The sequence below is a fragment of the Agrilus planipennis genome, unplaced genomic scaffold (assembly GCF_000699045.2).
Source record: "Agrilus planipennis isolate EAB-ADULT unplaced genomic scaffold, Apla_2.0 scaffold72, whole genome shotgun sequence".
Taxonomy (NCBI): Eukaryota; Metazoa; Arthropoda; class Insecta; order Coleoptera; family Buprestidae; genus Agrilus; species Agrilus planipennis.
Genome location: NW_020439081.1, coordinates 276,817 through 298,514, shown reverse-complemented (window position 1 = coordinate 298,514; position 21,698 = coordinate 276,817). Strand labels below are relative to the sequence as shown.

The 21,698-nt window shown below is 32.5% G+C and overlaps 1 protein-coding gene across 1 annotated transcript in view; it reads left to right on the top strand.

Moving 5' to 3' along the window:
• The window catches only part of LOC108733147 (lutropin-choriogonadotropic hormone receptor-like), a 107,132-nt gene that overhangs the window by 52,931 nt on the left and 32,503 nt on the right, over positions 1-21,698 (top strand). Inside the window, exons 2-3 of the mRNA XM_018464207.1 lie at positions 1,216-1,413; positions 8,014-8,088. Coding sequence (XP_018319709.1) covers positions 1,216-1,413; positions 8,014-8,088 — 273 coding nt within the window. The remainder of the gene's footprint in view (positions 1-1,215; positions 1,414-8,013; positions 8,089-21,698) is intronic.

Below are 21,698 nucleotides of genomic sequence, written 5' to 3'. Positions count from 1 at the left end.
AAATTTTGTTGGATTAGGTACGTGTTGGGTATCTTGTTGGTATCTATCACATTTATGGTGAAGATTATCGCAGAGGTATTAGTCGTTTTGCCTTTGTAAGCATGTTTCCACAAATAAAGACATTTAAAGCAAGATTTACGATAAGAGTTGCCCTTTTAACCCCGAAAGCTTTGTTCGCACGCTATATTTATTCTGCGGTGACAGTTCGGCTTTCGTTATCCATTAATTTAATTAACGAATCCCTTTTGTTTCCGGTATTGTTGTTTTACCTGGAATAAATCACTGCGAAATTGTTTACTATCCAATTGGTTCGAAACCGAACAGGAAACCGATCACGGTCGTTGTTGCGAAAAACCTGTTTCCTCTTTATATCGGCTCCGTATATTTGTCAAGCACGTTTAGAAACGAAAATAACAAAGATCCGCAAAGGTCACTTTCATCTAAAGTTGGTCGTCTCTTTTCTATCGATAAAATGACAGTGCCCAGGAGACCGCTTCGGTTAAATTTCATTCAAAGTTTGAAAAATACGAAAACGTTGCCCGCCGACTCAATGTCACATAAAATGTATTTTTTTTTAGACAACCATACAGGTACGCACTAATAATTACCATTCATGGGTAGAATAAGACGAAAACATTGATGAATTCATACTAATTAATAACTTAATTAATATAAAACAATAGAGGAAACTCGCTTACGTTTGAAAATCCTTAAATAGTCTTTTATTGTAACTGAAAACACAAAACGAAAAGTCAAAAGGTCTTAACAGAAACATACAGCTCTACTATTCTCTACCAGCCACCATATTGTTATGTAGAAGACCGCAGGAAAATGTAATTTGCCAAGAACCTGGTATAATAATTATAGAATAAACCTAACTGTAAGAATTTGGGAAAATAGAAGCTTGTATATCTAATATTTAATTGTCTCAATTGCTATTACACATTAAAGGACATATCTAAAACCAAATAATATAAATTGGCAAGTTTGTTAAAGGATAACAAACAATAAAAATTAGCTCCATCTAGAGCCGCTAACAAAAAGTGGTCAAAGACTTGCTTTCTCTCATTCCTTCATGAATTTTTCATTAATGGTTTCCCCAAACATTTAATTAGCTACGATGGACGAAAGTGGTATATGTACTTATGATTTTATGTAGATTAATTCAAGTTCATGTGTTTGCCAATGAGCACTCACTTGTTTTTTGTATTTCAGGTACCTTTTCATAATCGTCCTTCTTTACGAAATCGAGTGCAGTAACCTTCTGGCAGAGATTTCCGCTGCAGAAATATCCGAGAAGAAATATTGTTCATGCGACATGGACGATTTACAGGAAATTGAATGTCGATGTAGTGGAAGCGGTTTACTAGACATTCCAAGGGAAGGAGACTTGCCCACCGGCCTGATAAGCCTGTAAGTGGAACACGGGAAATGTAACTTTTTCGCTGCAGCAACATTTGTAGCAGTTTGAGTACCTATCACAAATCGCCTTTTAGGTGTCTTTTTAGTTTCCGTAAACTTAAAATTTGTTTCCGAATTAAAAAAAAAACCATTATTAATAATTAGTATCGTCTGTGATCGAAATTAGACCAAGAGAATCGCTTTATTTCGCCTGAGCAATGAGCAATTTTTCGTTATATTAAAATTCAACTTTAAACGCCTTTTTTAACATTTAAATATAATGTAACTTAAATTTAATCGTTTTAATGAACAGAAAAAATAAATTGAAAATCTAACAATCAAAAGATTATTCTACTGAAATACAAGAAACTTATAAAGCGTAACTGTAATGAACTGTCTGCTTTTTGTTCCGTTCTTCTCATTTCTCATTTCAATTTTAATATTTCCAAAACTCCCTCGACATTGCTCTCCAAACATTTCGTAAATAGTCTCGTTTCTCATGTTTCAATATACTGAGTCGTTGTTATTCGACACAATCCACTTTATATACATTAGGAAGTTGGATAATTCAGGACAGAAATAGTAGTAGAAATATAAAGCAGAGGATAGGGTAGAGTCGCCTTCAAGAAAATGAAGTCACTTCTATGCTCGCGAACGATTAATTTATAAATTAGAAAAATATTTTTAAAGGTGTATGTTTTGAGCGCGGCGCTGTACGGGTGCAAAACATGGATTTTTGACGCAGCGGAAACGGAAAAAAAAGTTAAAAGCGTTTGGAATGTGGTGTTACCAGCGGATGATGACGATACCGTGGATAGAGAAGGTTAAAAATAGGGAGGCATTAGAAAGAATAGGAGAACAGAGTCAATAAGAAATAGGCGAGACATATTAGAGTCAGAAATGGGAGTTAAAAGGAGTAAAGGTAGACCTAGATTAGACTGTTCGCAAATAGTTAGGATGTGGGATGTTCTAGTTTTAAAGAAATGCGAAGATTAGCTCAGGATAGGAATGAGTGGAGGTGCGTGTCCAATCATTCTTAGAACTGATGACCTTATGATGATGAATTTCATCAAATGATTCACTAGAGAATTTTTAGACTAATTTAAAGACTTACGAGAAAGGTGGAGGTGACATATGTATGCACATTCCTATTTGTGAAATGGCGAAAAGAAATGAATTAGGAAATAACCTACAAATCAAATGCAATCTTATCTTCAAATGCGAAGTACATTAACAGATGACAGAAATGTAGTTGCTTTATAGGGTACAATTCTCTAACGGAAATAACAACTGAAAGCCTCATTGATTTTATCTGTCATAAGCGAAAGATTAAGATAAAACATATATTGGCATTAAATTCATCCTGACCCTTCATTTCCCAGAAATCACCCAGCTGCATAGGTATTCATAAGAAGAAGACCAATTTTTTCTGAAATGTTCTTTTGCGAAATGTCAGATTCTTTTCATGTAATGTTTCGTCTTCTTTTATGAGATAGTTATTAAATAATAATGTGATTAATCACAAAAACTTTTATGGGAGTCCCCGGATACCGAAACTGCCAAACTTATTCTGCACGTGATAGGAGAAATATCATCTTCACATTTAATTACCGCTGAAACTTTATATCAATAACATTTTGATATACTTCAAAACTCATTAAGGCTGCGAATGTAATTAGAAATAAAAAATTAATTTTTCGATTAGAATTTTGTCGAAAATGACAGGCGTGGCTCTTGATGATGATGAATTTGTTAGTTAGTTCGAACTAGCACCCGTAGATATTAATTCGGACAAACAAATAAGTAATCAGTTTCCAATTACAGCTAAAAAAGTTATTAAAATTTGTTAATTTTTCCACTATAGGTCCACTGCTCGGTACTTAAAAGCCATAAGCATGGTTAGTTTATTAATTTTATTTTAGTGTAATTGCAATTAACATTAAAAAATAAGCAAGTAAGAGTGTATAGCTCGATCAGAGATACAGTGAGATTATGGCATTGACTTCTTGAGTGGTTAATAATATCCCGCGATGTAATAAAGTCAGTAATAAAGTAATTTAGATGTTGTTTGTATCTTAACAGCGACAGTAAAGGTCCATCTTAAGTAAATTATTTTCTTCATAATATAAGTATGTATATGCTTTCGACAAAGAAAGTTCAAAAATTAAAAAGTTATAGTTTAAAAGTGCGAAACATGGACAGTGGGCTCGGCGGAAAAGAAAAGATTAGAAGCGTTCGAAATGTAGTGTTACAGGCGATTGATGAGGATACCGTGGATAGAGAAGGTTGGGAATGAAGAGGTATTAGAAAGAATAGGAGAACAGAGGACTCTATGGAAGTCAATCAGAAATAGGCGAGATAGGTTGGTAGGACACCTTCTCAGGCATGAAGGACTAGTCAGAGACATACTAGAGGCAGAAACGGCGGTTAGGAGGGGTAGAAGTAGACCTAGATTAGATTACTGTTTCCAAATAGTTAAGGATGTGGGCTGTTCTAGTTTTAGGGAAATGCGTAGTTTAGTTCAGGATAGGAAAGAGTGGAAGTACGTGTCCAACCAGTCTTAGAACTGACGACCTTATGATGATGAGTTAAAAATGTGCTCCTCCCTTATATCTTGAATGAAACTCTTTTATGCTCCGCAAAAACGAATTAAAGCGTCTAAACTTTAATCCGAATTCAAACGAATGGTGTCTAGAAGTGAATAAAAACTTTACACAAACTAACAGATTCAATATGTAAAGTTCTCTACGTTAATGAAAAATACCTACGGTTGCGGCTGCTAAATTGAAAAAGAACAGAAGTTAATTGTATAAAAAATATTAGAAAAGTTTGTACACATGAGCCAGACTATTCGTGCAGGGTATAATTGAAAAAGAAAATTCCTAACTTTCTAAGGAGCAAATTGGACCACAGAATCCCATCACAGATTTTTTTAAGTTTTATTCTCAGATTCCTAAGTAATTGGTTTGCCCATTTTTGGTCTAATGATCTACCAATTGGCTGGTAACTGTATGTTCACGAAAAGGGCATTTTTTATGTTTCTTCTATATTTTCTTTTTCTTACGTATACATTCGTTCTCTTTTTATAAAGAAATTGTTAAGCGCATTGAGTATTACTAACCCGCAAACAAAGCGTAGTAGTTTGCTTACAAATTAATAAAAGTAATTAATTAGCGCTTACCTTATTTCCCACATTTAATCTTATTCCTAGCTTAATTGAAGTTTTTCGAAACAAAATTATTGACTTATCCTAACTTATTTACCCTTTTCTATATTACGTTTCAGAAAACTTATTTAATTAAATAAATTGACTAACTTAAAAGTCAGTCATCAGATTTTACATATATCATCTTATATCATTAATATATATTAGCATAATTTTTGTAACCGTGCCGATCAGAAGATACTTTTGACTCTTCTTTAATAGATGGAACTATTTTGCAAATTACCTGTTAATTAAAGTACAAACTGATATTACTTCATTCGAGTCAAGTTGAGCTTAAATATGGAGAACATCAAAAACCGACAATTCAATTAGTTTGCTTTCCAATTTAGAACTTTTTAAATCGGATTTTTCATTACAAGCAGAATCCTAGGTCTTTAATAGACTTTATACACAGTTAAGGATGCTTTTATAGAAGCAAAAGTGTAGAGGATTGTCAAGTTAATTAATGCAGAATATTTCAACTGTAAGCAGGTAAATTGAATTATTCACTACTTTTATCTAATGAGATACAAAAACGATTCAAAGAGAAATTGAAATAATAAGTTGTTTTGTAATGAAACCGCACATAGTTGTTAATTATCATTTAATTCGTTTATATAGGGTGGGCTTTTGTTTTAGATTTATTAACAATAACTTTAAGAACAGGAATTAAGAGGGGTAGGGATAAGCCTAAATTAAATTACCGTTCACAAATAGTTAGAGGTAGCAAAAGCTACTCAGAGAACAGGACTTTAACAAGAACATTGCATACATCATCGCATGAGGTTTTACCCCACATCATGATTTTAAACTGGAAACTGGCACCGATGAAATAATCTGACATATAAAATATTACTTAACGAATACTATTTTGTTTATTTTTTGAAGGAAAACTTCTTTACGCACGGTAAGGTAAGTTCGTTTCATGCGAGTTGCTATGTAACGAAATCATGCAACGCATTTCCCCCGCTGTCTGTCCCTATGTATGGCTAGATATTTAAAACTACGCAACGAATTTTAATGCGGTTTTTTTTAATAGATAGAGTAATTCAAGACGAAGGTTTATATGTATAATACATGCATAATATAGTAGAGAAACACTGATAATTTTAGAGGTTTCTAATGTGATGTCGTAAATAAACACATTTTTTGCGCTTACATTGCAAACGCTGGCTGAACCCTACGAGATAGATCAAAATAATGTACTACAATATTGTACATCTTAAAAGGGTCTACAAAAAAGTCCGGGATGGTATATGTCTATCTCTTAGGGATAACCCACAATAACCATTTTTATCCTTTACTTTTTATGAGAAATAATGACTTATTTACGAAGCGATTGTAGGCAATACAGCATTAATTCTTATCCAATTAAGTACCTTAAATACATTGTGCATTTAATATAGATCAATATGGCCCTTTACAGCATGTAATTTAAATGAATATTTTCGAAGATATTACAGACTTAAAATGCAGGGACATAGCGGTTGCGGCGGTACCGGCCGGTTTGTATTGTCTAATGACAAAAAAGCTGTGATTGTTGTATATAAAGACATTCTATAGTATATTTACTATCAGAACCGCACCCGTCAAAAAAATAGTGTACAAATAATACCATTAAACCAATTCCTTAACCCTTATCACGGTATGTTTGTGTGTTTGAAGAAGTTTCACTTCAGTAGCGTGTTGTATAATTACACGTTGTATTTTTTTTTTTTTAATGTTTCCTCAGGACATATAAAGTAACATTGAGAAGATCTACCGTTAGTGATAGCGTCGGATTCTACATCTGCATAATTGGTACCACAGACTTATATGAAAGCAAAAATGTCTACCTTTATTGATAATGACTACATTATAGGTACATACCCACGGGTAATAGGTATGTTAATGGGCAGAAACAACAAAAATATATAAAGAATTGGTCCACAGTTATTAATTAGCTCAAACATTTAAAAAACATTAACTTAAGTAGTTTCCTAGAAACTGCATTCACATTCTTTTCTTTGGTTGTTATATAAAAAGGCATGTTTATTGTTCAACGAACTATCAATAAATAGATAATCTGAAAGTACCTTGATTTTAGTAATTTTCAGCTCTAATAACATGCGATTAGTGATGTGTTACTTAATGTTTGTGATATTTTCAACGGTAGCTGTAGCGATTGGAAACGAAAGAAAATGCCACTGTCCTTTCGGTTATAAACATTACTTCGAAGATAGGGGGTGGTGGTGGAGTCGTGAAGTGGAGGTGTGTGTTGCAGGAACTGAAATGACAGCTACCCGATTTCCCAAGTTCGACTGTCTCTACCCACCAGATGTTTGTATAACTAGAAACCGACCTGCTGACTAATTAACTCTCGATAACATTACGCAGTTTCTGCACCAACTTGCTCCCCCTAACACGTTACGCTCAAGGAATTCCAGATAGGATTGTAATTTGTAGAAAGGCGATTCAACTGACTAAATCTAATACTGTATCCTAACAACCGTTTCATTTATATGTATCTAATGAATAAAGATGCGAGACGAAATTTCGATTATTATTTTATTATATGCATGTAGAAAGCAGATCAATGATGAATCATCGTATATTGTAAGAACTGCAGAAATTACCCACCTAATTTTATTTTACAAAAATATAAACATAATACTTAAATATTTTTAATATTCTACCTTGAAATCTTGCAAATACCTATCATTTTCGCATGAAAATGGGAAAAGCGGACTTTGTAGTTCCTAAAATTATGTCAGTATAATCATCATCATAATATTGTCAGTTCTAAGACTGGTTGGACAGTCACCTCCACTCTTTCCTATCCTGAAATAATCTACGCATTTCCCTAAAACTAGAACAGCCCAAATCCTTAACTATTTACGAACAGTAATCTAATCTAGGTCTACCTCTACCCCTCCTAACTCCCGTTTTCTGCCTTTAACATGTTCCTGACTAAACCTTCATGCCTGAGAAGGTGTCCTACTAACCTCTCTCGCCTATTTTTTATTGCCTTCCATAGAGTCTTCTGTCGTCTTGTTCTTTCTAATACCTCTTCATTTCTAACCTTCTCTATCAACGGTATCCTCATCATACGCTTATAACATCACATTTCGAACGCTTTTAACCTTTTCTTTTCCGCCGCGCCCACTATCCATGTTTCGCACCCGTACAGCGCCGCGCTCCAAACATACACCTTTAAAAACCTTTTTCGAATTTCTAAATTAACCGTTCGCGAGCATAGAAGTGACTTCTTTTTACTGAAGGCGACTCGACCCTGCGCTATCCTGTGCTTTATATCTCTACTACTCCTTCCTAGATACCTAAATTCGGCCACTTCTTCATAATTCTTAAAAAATTATCTAATTTGATTTTCAAATATATCTATTTTCAGCAGTGATTTTTTTTTACAGAATAATTGAAGATGCTGGAATCGAGGTGTTAAAGCAACGCTCATTGGCCCCTTATTCGGCTACTTTGAAGGAATTGTAAGTATAAATTTACTACCAACTATTTCTAAACTTTTTATCTGTTTCGATGCATGCACACATTCATTGTTTTAAGAAAAGGAAGATAACACCTACATGTCTGGTTAATGGCTTAAACGCAAGTTGGTACACCTCATTTACTTTCGAACAAAAATTGTTATTCCGAGCAAAAATGATTAATTGCTTGTGAAACGACTGCAAAGTTGAAACAGTAGGTACCAAATTAACTGCACCGATATTTTAAATTCCTTTCACATCTCCATGTTTCGTTTTGAAGAAAAACCAAAAACTCTACGTGTATATTAATTAATTAATGAATAATTAAGAAGCCTGTTTAAAACATTCATAGAGTTAATGGATGGGATTACTTTACACAATTTTTAATAGCAATATGAGTAACTTAAGTACCCAAAAAATAGGAAATACGACCTATCTGAAACAACGATGTTTTAATGAAAATAATTATCCGAAACAAATCGTAATACTGACCCAAAAATATTGACATAATTCAATTTAATTAAAGTTAACGAACTTGTACGAACGAAAATTTAGAAACATATCTTCACCCATTCTTATCCGGAACCAATAGTCCTAATTTTCCGAAAACAAGAGCATCCGACATCACCACTTATTAGACCTTCCTCGACATCCCTTTATTTCTGTTTCTACTTCCAAAGTCTCTAACTACCCCTTTATGCCTCAAAAGGTGTCGAATCAACCTATCTCTCCCTTCCCTTATTTAATTCTCCTACTTTTTCCATTATCTTCCAATTTCTAACTTTTTCTATCAACGGTGTTTTTCACATCTTTCTTTTCTTTCTTTAATAATCGTTTTTGAATTTCCAAATTGACTGATTTCCAACACAAACCGATTTCTTTTTATTGAAAGCTATTCTTTGTTTTAAAGCTTTTTCCTTTCTGAGTTATCTGACTTTCTAGATATATTTATAGATATTTCAATATGAGTAAAAGCTCTAACTCTGCTCTTAAGTTAAAGACAGTATCCCTTCGCCATTACTAAACCTAACATTACGCACATTTTTAACCCTCTTTAATAAACAGCTGTCTTACTTATCAATTTATATACAGATAGATATACACACAGGTTTAATAGCTCATAATAAACTTTAGTAATGAAGGCAGCTATAAAAATCTGCATGAATGCTTCAGTTTGCTAATATTCAGCTGTGCTAACACTAAATTTTCACTCGTTAACTGACTTGCTAAAAATTTAAAAATAACCTCGAGTAGTAGAGCTGTTTTACTGTGTAACGTGATACGTAATAAAAATCAAAAATAAACTACGCCAGTAGTCTAAAGATTGAGCTGCTAATTTGAATTGTAAATAAAATAACCCTAATCCTTGGTGAATAAAACGTTTATTGATTATTATTTGAATGAAACATTTTGTGCATGAACGAAAAGGTTACTGTAATAGACCCAATAGAAAACGGAAAGAGAAAGTAATTGTCCCGTTATTCATTACTATAAATAATTAGATACTACTTATAAGAGACAAAGATTCCTTGAATTTTAATTACAGAAAGTTTAGACTGAATATTGCAACAAATTGTGACAAATATTCTAGAATGTTCCTGACTATTTCCCGAAACTTCCCGTAGTTTCCTATTTTACGGCATATCGTGTTCATGCCTATACGATTCATTAGGATTGGCTACCCGCTTTCGTAACGCTATCAGTGCTTTCGTACAGATTACCGCCTGTGGTATTTAAATAAGGCAATTATTACCATTGATTCATCTATAATATGCTTATTTTAATTTGCACTTAATCATTTACCCTACGCCTACAAGTAAATAATCTACGTTTACAGAAACAATAATAATCAATAAAAATTAATGCCTGCTACTCAGGTTTTCGTTAACGTAACCTCTAATATAAAAGCAGTATTTTACTATCGTATCAAAAAATAAAATTAATTCAGTGTACATTTCCCTTTTTGACGATAACCAAAACCATATTTAATAATGCGAACGTGAGAATTCGGTAATCAACGAGATTTAGTTTTATTTGACAATCGGAACTGTAAAAATGTAGGTCACACTTTCCAGATAGGTATTTTACCCGATTGTGAGTACTCGTTATCAGAAAATACACTTAATATCCTTAAACCAGAAATAATAGAAAACGTTGTTTTCAGCTTTGCAATTGCCTAGCACCTTCGCCAATCTTGTAAATACTATTGCTATTAAAGAAAAATTGAAAAAAAAATTGCTTCACTTATATTTAATTCAAGAGCTGCTCCTGCAACTTCATCCGATTTATTATATTTATTTACGTGAAGTTAAGTGTATTTTACAGTTTTTCTAGATGTTAAAATAACATTCTAACACAATACTTTGCCCATCTACATAAATACAATTCAAATAAACGTTATCAACATAAAAATTCACACCCTTATAGTAATGTGCTGATCATAGTCCAAACTCTTCAATTATTATTCATTTACACCGAGGACAATATCATTTGAAGGATAATTTTGAAATATACTTGAACCACATAATTTCCAAAACCAAAACTCCAAAGGCTATTGCATATCCATGTAGTATTATGTTAACAGCAGGACGAATAGCCTCCATATTTAAAGGACGAATTTTATACTTCTTAATATTTATAACCACTTTTTTAGCACTCTCATCATACCATTTAGTGAATAAATTCGCTTCAAATATTCTAATCATTATCTTATTAATGTCATCCAGGAATGGGTTTCCTTTTTTTACAACAAATACATCAAATGATTCCATAATCGTCTGGAATATTAACGATAATAATACCCACTTAAAATAATTTTTGCTAATTACAGAAGAAGTAATTGTTTATGTATGAAACAAAACAAATGTCTAGCAAAAGTCTGTAAAGTATGTTCCACAATATTAAAACGATTTTTTAAAAGAACTACGCATGCAGCTGCTATGAAACTAAAAAATCTGAATATGGCAAGAATCTTCTTTCTAGTTGAAAATACAAAATTATTTGCAAATTCTACAATTTCTACAGAAATAACCAGATGATTGAAAGCTTTAAAGGATTTTAATCTCAAATGCATACATGAAACTAGTACCAGACTTCTTAAAGGTTTTCNATTTGTAGCTGTTTGAGTACCTATCACAAATCGCCTTTTAGGTGTCTTTTTAGTTTCCGTAAACTTAAAATTTGTTTCCGAATTAAAAAAAAAACCATTATTAATAATTAGTATCGTCTGTGATCGAAATTAGACCAAGAGAATCGCTTTATTTCGCCTGAGCAATGAGCAATTTTTCGTTATATTAAAATTCAACTTTAAACGCCTTTTTTAACATTTAAATATAATGTAACTTAAATTTAATCGTTTTAATGAACAGAAAAAATAAATTGAAAATCTAACAATCAAAAGATTATTCTACTGAAATACAAGAAACTTATAAAGCGTAACTGTAATGAACTGTCTGCTTTTTGTTCCGTTCTTCTCATTTCTCATTTCAATTTTAATATTTCCAAAACTCCCTCGACATTGCTCTCCAAACATTTCGTAAATAGTCTCGTTTCTCATGTTTCAATATACTGAGTCGTTGTTATTCGACACAATCCACTTTATATACATTAGGAAGTTGGATAATTCAGGACAGAAATAGTAGTAGAAATATAAAGCAGAGGATAGGGTAGAGTCGCCTTCAAGAAAATGAAGTCACTTCTATGCTCGCGAACGATTAATTTATAAATTAGAAAAATATTTTTAAAGGTGTATGTTTTGAGCGCGGCGCTGTACGGGTGCAAAACATGGATTTTTGACGCAGCGGAAACGGAAAAAAAAGTTAAAAGCGTTTGGAATGTGGTGTTACCAGCGGATGATGACGATACCGTGGATAGAGAAGGTTAAAAATAGGGAGGCATTAGAAAGAATAGGAGAACAGAGTCAATAAGAAATAGGCGAGACATATTAGAGTCAGAAATGGGAGTTAAAAGGAGTAAAGGTAGACCTAGATTAGACTGTTCGCAAATAGTTAGGATGTGGGATGTTCTAGTTTTAAAGAAATGCGAAGATTAGCTCAGGATAGGAATGAGTGGAGGTGCGTGTCCAATCATTCTTAGAACTGATGACCTTATGATGATGAATTTCATCAAATGATTCACTAGAGAATTTTTAGACTAATTTAAAGACTTACGAGAAAGGTGGAGGTGACATATGTATGCACATTCCTATTTGTGAAATGGCGAAAAGAAATGAATTAGGAAATAACCTACAAATCAAATGCAATCTTATCTTCAAATGCGAAGTACATTAACAGATGACAGAAATGTAGTTGCTTTATAGGGTACAATTCTCTAACGGAAATAACAACTGAAAGCCTCATTGATTTTATCTGTCATAAGCGAAAGATTAAGATAAAACATATATTGGCATTAAATTCATCCTGACCCTTCATTTCCCAGAAATCACCCAGCTGCATAGGTATTCATAAGAAGAAGACCAATTTTTTCTGAAATGTTCTTTTGCGAAATGTCAGATTCTTTTCATGTAATGTTTCGTCTTCTTTTATGAGATAGTTATTAAATAATAATGTGATTAATCACAAAAACTTTTATGGGAGTCCCCGGATACCGAAACTGCCAAACTTATTCTGCACGTGATAGGAGAAATATCATCTTCACATTTAATTACCGCTGAAACTTTATATCAATAACATTTTGATATACTTCAAAACTCATTAAGGCTGCGAATGTAATTAGAAATAAAAAATTAATTTTTCGATTAGAATTTTGTCGAAAATGACAGGCGTGGCTCTTGATGATGATGAATTTGTTAGTTAGTTCGAACTAGCACCCGTAGATATTAATTCGGACAAACAAATAAGTAATCAGTTTCCAATTACAGCTAAAAAAGTTATTAAAATTTGTTAATTTTTCCACTATAGGTCCACTGCTCGGTACTTAAAAGCCATAAGCATGGTTAGTTTATTAATTTTATTTTAGTGTAATTGCAATTAACATTAAAAAATAAGCAAGTAAGAGTGTATAGCTCGATCAGAGATACAGTGAGATTATGGCATTGACTTCTTGAGTGGTTAATAATATCCCGCGATGTAATAAAGTCAGTAATAAAGTAATTTAGATGTTGTTTGTATCTTAACAGCGACAGTAAAGGTCCATCTTAAGTAAATTATTTTCTTCATAATATAAGTATGTATATGCTTTCGACAAAGAAAGTTCAAAAATTAAAAAGTTATAGTTTAAAAGTGCGAAACATGGACAGTGGGCTCGGCGGAAAAGAAAAGATTAGAAGCGTTCGAAATGTAGTGTTACAGGCGATTGATGAGGATACCGTGGATAGAGAAGGTTGGGAATGAAGAGGTATTAGAAAGAATAGGAGAACAGAGGACTCTATGGAAGTCAATCAGAAATAGGCGAGATAGGTTGGTAGGACACCTTCTCAGGCATGAAGGACTAGTCAGAGACATACTAGAGGCAGAAACGGCGGTTAGGAGGGGTAGAAGTAGACCTAGATTAGATTACTGTTTCCAAATAGTTAAGGATGTGGGCTGTTCTAGTTTTAGGGAAATGCGTAGTTTAGTTCAGGATAGGAAAGAGTGGAAGTACGTGTCCAACCAGTCTTAGAACTGACGACCTTATGATGATGAGTTAAAAATGTGCTCCTCCCTTATATCTTGAATGAAACTCTTTTATGCTCCGCAAAAACGAATTAAAGCGTCTAAACTTTAATCCGAATTCAAACGAATGGTGTCTAGAAGTGAATAAAAACTTTACACAAACTAACAGATTCAATATGTAAAGTTCTCTACGTTAATGAAAAATACCTACGGTTGCGGCTGCTAAATTGAAAAAGAACAGAAGTTAATTGTATAAAAAATATTAGAAAAGTTTGTACACATGAGCCAGACTATTCGTGCAGGGTATAATTGAAAAAGAAAATTCCTAACTTTCTAAGGAGCAAATTGGACCACAGAATCCCATCACAGATTTTTTTAAGTTTTATTCTCAGATTCCTAAGTAATTGGTTTGCCCATTTTTGGTCTAATGATCTACCAATTGGCTGGTAACTGTATGTTCACGAAAAGGGCATTTTTTATGTTTCTTCTATATTTTCTTTTTCTTACGTATACATTCGTTCTCTTTTTATAAAGAAATTGTTAAGCGCATTGAGTATTACTAACCCGCAAACAAAGCGTAGTAGTTTGCTTACAAATTAATAAAAGTAATTAATTAGCGCTTACCTTATTTCCCACATTTAATCTTATTCCTAGCTTAATTGAAGTTTTTCGAAACAAAATTATTGACTTATCCTAACTTATTTACCCTTTTCTATATTACGTTTCAGAAAACTTATTTAATTAAATAAATTGACTAACTTAAAAGTCAGTCATCAGATTTTACATATATCATCTTATATCATTAATATATATTAGCATAATTTTTGTAACCGTGCCGATCAGAAGATACTTTTGACTCTTCTTTAATAGATGGAACTATTTTGCAAATTACCTGTTAATTAAAGTACAAACTGATATTACTTCATTCGAGTCAAGTTGAGCTTAAATATGGAGAACATCAAAAACCGACAATTCAATTAGTTTGCTTTCCAATTTAGAACTTTTTAAATCGGATTTTTCATTACAAGCAGAATCCTAGGTCTTTAATAGACTTTATACACAGTTAAGGATGCTTTTATAGAAGCAAAAGTGTAGAGGATTGTCAAGTTAATTAATGCAGAATATTTCAACTGTAAGCAGGTAAATTGAATTATTCACTACTTTTATCTAATGAGATACAAAAACGATTCAAAGAGAAATTGAAATAATAAGTTGTTTTGTAATGAAACCGCACATAGTTGTTAATTATCATTTAATTCGTTTATATAGGGTGGGCTTTTGTTTTAGATTTATTAACAATAACTTTAAGAACAGGAATTAAGAGGGGTAGGGATAAGCCTAAATTAAATTACCGTTCACAAATAGTTAGAGGTAGCAAAAGCTACTCAGAGAACAGGACTTTAACAAGAACATTGCATACATCATCGCATGAGGTTTTACCCCACATCATGATTTTAAACTGGAAACTGGCACCGATGAAATAATCTGACATATAAAATATTACTTAACGAATACTATTTTGTTTATTTTTTGAAGGAAAACTTCTTTACGCACGGTAAGGTAAGTTCGTTTCATGCGAGTTGCTATGTAACGAAATCATGCAACGCATTTCCCCCGCTGTCTGTCCCTATGTATGGCTAGATATTTAAAACTACGCAACGAATTTTAATGCGGTTTTTTTTAATAGATAGAGTAATTCAAGACGAAGGTTTATATGTATAATACATGCATAATATAGTAGAGAAACACTGATAATTTNAGTAATTGTTTATGTATGAAACAAAACAAATGTCTAGCAAAAGTCTGTAAAGTATGTTCCACAATATTAAAACGATTTTTTAAAAGAACTACGCATGCAGCTGCTATGAAACTAAAAAATCTGAATATGGCAAGAATCTTCTTTCTAGTTGAAAATACAAAATTATTTGCAAATTCTACAATTTCTACAGAAATAACCAGATGATTGAAAGCTTTAAAGGATTTTAATCTCAAATGCATACATGAAACTAGTACCAGACTTCTTAAAGGTTTTCACGACCAATTTGACCATTTATACTAAAAAGTCTATTTTAAAAGTTAAATAAAATTATGTGTGGCTTCTAAAATAATTAAAAACGTAAAAATTCTTTAATCTTTCATATACGTATTTTTGATAATTTGGTATCTACTTGTTAACACTAAATTCATAAACCTAAAAGACACTCTAACCACAAAGCCTGTTCTAATATATTAAAATTTAACAATTTATTCTACTTGAATGAGTATTATTAAATAATAATTACAACTCACGATTGGTGTAAATATTCGAAACGTTTTTGGGGTTTAGATATTTTTTTCCTTTACCACGGTCTCAATTTTTTTACTTTGAACACTGAATTAACATCATTCAATATTACGAGATTTTGTAACTCGTTTCGGTTTAACTTACCGAATAGCGAAATGACTCCAGTTCCTTGTAATTTTTTATTTGCCTAACGAAATCTACAGGTATTGTTGCAGCAACCAAATTTTCTTCTAATTGAGAATATAAATCAAGGACTCCATATTCAAAGAACGTTTTCCCTGCTAACTCTAGTTGAGTCCTTTCTCTGAGATGTTTTGCGACGTTTTCATTTTCAATACGTAACAGAATTGTATAAAATGCTTTATTCATAAAAAAAAATTTCAATTGCGTTTTAGTCGCTAGATCACTGATATCCTTAATTTTTGGCGTCAGAGTAGGCTGCGTCAGGGAGCTGCTCTTTCCCGAATAAAACAGTACTTGAAAATGCACTCCGAGGAAAATTGCCGCAATGATAACACATCGGAACGAAAGCCTTCGACTCATTCGTGTAACTCCACCGCCATTAAGCAAAACTTGAAAAACAATAAGAGCCGAACAAGAAAGATCTTTGTAACTTGTATGTTTGGTGACACGGCATATGAAACGTAGAGTTAATATTAACATAATAATAACCAAAAACAATAAAATCTTTACTGATAACGAAAATGAGGGCAATGTTTCTTCCGGCAGGATCTTCCGCTGTGGTAGAAGCCAATAACAAAATAATATTGATGCCATGAATGTCGCTTCTAATCGCCGATCAGTTAAGCCGATATTGTGCAAAAATCCACCGACAATATCAATTTTACCACTATTCATATCATCCACCAATTTTGCTAAAAATTTATAACTTTTTAAACAATAACAATAAATATTGTGATTAAGTGTATACAACAATTTTCGAGTTATGAAAAGAGCTCGTGATGACAAACAGAACGACGTAAAAATCGCGATTCTATCTCCACCTGATCAAAACGTGTATGTAACGATGACGTTCTTTTTTTGGAACTAATAAATACATCGTATATAACAGCTAAATTTTCATGAGACCACATATATTTTCGCAAACGTTGAAACATAATAGACTACAAGTCCATGCTAAAACTCAAAGGGGTGAAATTACTTAAGTTTATGGTAAAAATTTCTTAACGTTGACGAACGGTACGATAACTTTCTTACATTTATGTTTGTTAAAACTTCTGGTTTCTTCCAATATTTATAAGAATTTCATTAATTTGAATTAATTTTCCAATTGTAATTTTAAATCATTATTTTGTTTCGGATAAATTGTTACAAATGTCGTACAGAAATTTATGAACTTAATTTACCTATACTTGAACCATAATTTTTATACGGCATAGTCATAAGAAATTATTTTATACGCTTAATAATTTTGTGGATTCGATGCCGTACATTTTTCAGTGACCTTGAAATATATATATATATATATTCCGAAAATATCCCCACTTCAAATCTTAAAGTTTGGTTCACCTGCATACTCAGGTGTGCCGCCCAAAGTTGACACTATATTGCTTAAAGTTGTTGTCTCGTACTGCATTACAATTCCATATATAATTTATTGTGAGTAATTCCACCCCTTGGATTTTTAACATGGGCTTGTACTCTATAACGTTCAAGTGTGAATTCAAATTATATTATCAAACGTTTACGGAATGGATATAGAATGAAATCGGAATGTATACTGAGCATTAGAGATGAGCCGGATAAAGATATTACCGAGTAGAATTGTCAGGTACTGCCGGGTATCCGGTGTTATTATCCGGTACACGACCGGATCTTAAAAAAAGTGCCGAAACCGCCGCGTACCGAATCCAAACCGGATACTCCGTCCATCTTTAATGAGAATCGACCTTAAGTCGTCAAAACATTTACGTCAATATCTATCTGACGTTCGCAATTTTCATAAAATACAACAAAATAATTCGAAGTGGTCTGTATTCTGTCGAAACTGCCAGACGCGAATCGCGATTTCGATCTTTTTGGATCTCATCAGCGCGTCGCAGGCAGCTCCGACAGAACACAGACCAACTTTTACCTGCTGTGTTAATAGTGCGTTTCAGAAAATACTACAAGCGGCACAGTGAACGCCATCTGTAGCGCGATGCTACATTTTAGGATTACGTATTTTTCAACAAGGTCCACTTGTGTGGATATCTACTTGCTGAAAACGAATCCACACAAGTGGACCTTGTTGAAAAATACGTAATCCTAAAATGTAGCATCGTGCTACAGATGGCGTTCACTGTGCCGTTTGTAGTATTTTCTGAAACATAAAATACAACTATCGAATTGTTGAGGAAATAGGTACTAAATTTTAAAATTGGACTATAACGAAGATGAATTGCATTAAAATGAAATTTGATTTCAAATACAAATACGTTTTGTGTATAGAAAGCATTTCAAACACTGGCTGAAATATCAAAAAAAAATAAACCATTCAAATGCGTAATGTAACTGAAGTATTACCGAAATCTTACCAGTGCTAAAGTTGTACAAGTAGTCAATAATATATACGAGTGAAATGTTTTCTACAGTAATTTCGATATTTCCTTTTTCCACAAGCATTTCCATCATTTTATCTGCTGGACTTTTTACAGACGTACTGGATGGAAAATAAGGCCTTCTGTAACTCCCATAAATTAAATGCCGGTTTACTTGAGAATAATGTTTCGGTTGGAAACGTGTGACATTTACATTCAGAAGAAACTCTTCAAAAACATATTTTCTACGACCGCTCGGCATCAAAACGAAAAACTTCCAATTACGTTTGCAATAGTTACCACGCGATGATATAAAAAGATAAGTATTAAGAGCGAACTCTTTAACAAACAGCTCCTTAATCATATCGACCGTTTTCTGAAAAGAAAAGTTAATTATTTTATTTTAATCAGTACTCGTAATAGGAGAAGAAATTTAGAGAGTCAGATAAGACAGGGTGGAAAAAGCGCTAGATATATAAAACAAAGGGTAGTGCATGGTCGGGTCATTTTTTTAAGAAATAAATTCGAAAAAGAAAAACCTATATTGTATGATTACGGTACGGTTCTGCAGGGGTGTAAAACGGGTACGGTGAGGGCTGCAGCGAAAAAACATTTTACCTTCTATTGAAATTACTTTTGTTCAATTTTATTTATATTTTTGAAACCTATTATCGAAAAATTTCTCTTGCAATGTATTGTTGCGATAAAACTCGACTGTAATAGGTATTCAAATTGTCAGGACTTCATATTTTCTATAACAGTGAAGCTATTCTATTGATCTGATACGAAGTACTGATACATCAAACTGTTTTAGGATGTTACCCAGGAACACTATGCAGAGGTATTTTAAAATGACTTGGGCCGCGAAATGCCCAAAGGGCGGACTCATATTGTACACTTCAAAAATATTGATTCGACTGTTAGTCATGCCCTTCGCCTTACGACCAATGTTTTTGGTGAGAAGAGTAACCCGAGGTCACGACCCACGAGATTCTAAGCTACCTCTACTTGTTGCCGTTAAACAGAGTAGTGAGTGCCACCTGTCGAGATTTGCTACAAATTATGTTGTCCGTTACGTTTTAAATATTGTATGCAACAAAAGTATTGACATAACGAATGTAGCTAACCTTGTTGTAATGAAGACTGTCCCAAATTAAAATGAACGTTCCTCTGGGATTCCACGAAACTTTAACGTATATAGCTCTTAGTATTTTACGAAAATCTTCATAGGATCTACCGATTATAAGATAATCTTCGTATGCATGATAAGTTTCTGGTACTGTACAGCGCAGATGTTCAATTCCAACGTTCTGTTCTGTACTACACGAAAGCATTTCGGTGAAAACATCCTTATTAACTTCCTCTTGTATTATTGACCTTATAAAATGAGGAATTTCAACTTTCATAAGGTCGTGAAGGTAGTCGGGCACCTCCATCTTATTACTGGTCAAAATAACCAAAGCTTTATTTGGACTCTTCTCAATTAACTTAGTTATTGTGTTGCTGAAGAGTTTATTTTCGTCAGTAAAACATTTCCAAGAGTGTTCACCAATAAATAGAGATGCATTTGAACGATAAGCTGACAAAAGCAACAGACAACCCAACGTGAAACAGTTGCTACGCATCGTAACAGCGTTAAAATTTCTTTGACGATTTTCTAGTCACTCATCAAACCTTTGTATGTTAAGCTATAGTTGATGATCAAAATACTTATTTAGCCATTAGAAATAAATCAACTGACTACTTACATGTTCTTGTCCTAACGATAAGTGATAAATTACTACTTTTACCTATTTATGTATTGTATGATAGATATCAAAACTAATACTATTAATTTCATTTATAGTACTTATCTTTCAGGGAAAAAATGCTTCTAATAAGTATCGATTTAATATTAACTTGTTTATAATGTTTCCGAAAAAGGCTAAAGCTAACAAATTTGTGAAGGTGAACATATACAGAGTGTTTTGTTTTAACATATTTAGAAAAGGGACGCAAAAAATTCTAATGAAACCAATTATCTACAAAATTTTCTTCAATAAAGAAATTAATAACACAAAGTAGGACAGACGTTAATAAAGTATAAGAAATGTCTTGATACGATCGAGATAATGACAAAGACATACATTTAATGATAAGTACCTAATAACTAGTTCAATATGCATACCTACCTAATACTTTTTGCACATGATTGACATAGGTATTAGCGACTTAAAACTTTAAATCGGCGTTCGAGTACCTTTATTAATCGGACACGTAATTAAAACTTGAACATTGGTGGAATATTGAAAGTTTCAAACTTTTCATCCGGAATCCATTTAAATTTGCCACCTCTGCTTCATGCTTTTTCCGAAACTTCAAGGAAAAATGTCCCTGTGCTATTTCAGTATTAAGTCAAAGTTTACCACGACGAAATTAAGAAAAAATCAGGTGTTTAACATCAAGCCTAATACGACCCAAAACATTTTCACGTACATTAAGAGGGTGGATTAAGGCTATATCGTTGCGATGTAACGTTTTATTTAAAGGTAATTTCTTAATAACAACCCTCGTACTTAATATAAATAATAATTTATTATTCAGTTTTAAAAGTCGAACAATTTAATTATGGTAACATAAGTTTTACATGAAGTCCGTCAGTTGGTAAATGTCAGTCTTGAATTTAGTATCTTTGCTAATTCTCTACGAGATTTTTTTCGCGAAAATGTTTATTTAGGTAATATCAAAAACATTTCATCAAAAGAAACTGCTACGTGGATGTTATTAGCAAATAACTGTTTCAAAAATGGTCTTTATCGTTTTTACGATAAATGTAATAGTTTTGTAATAAATAATAATAATAAAACGATGAACAGAATACCAGATTGAACGTCTAAATTGCTTCATCCTCAAAGATTATTGCAAAACTATAATTAAAAATTGTGCAATAACTACTTATTTAGTATCATGAGTCTTGTGCAAAAATGATTTTTAAGATTGCATATAGTAAACATAAATTTTTGTACTAGGTGTTGATAAAAGAAAAAAATGGGTGTTTTCTAAGTGTTAATGCTAAACTTTTTGCATATTATTAATATATAAAAAGGTAATTGTAATCTATTTATTTTTACCGACATCTACTAATAATTATTATAATTTATGAAAATATAATTAGATCAAAACCAAAAATTGGATTTC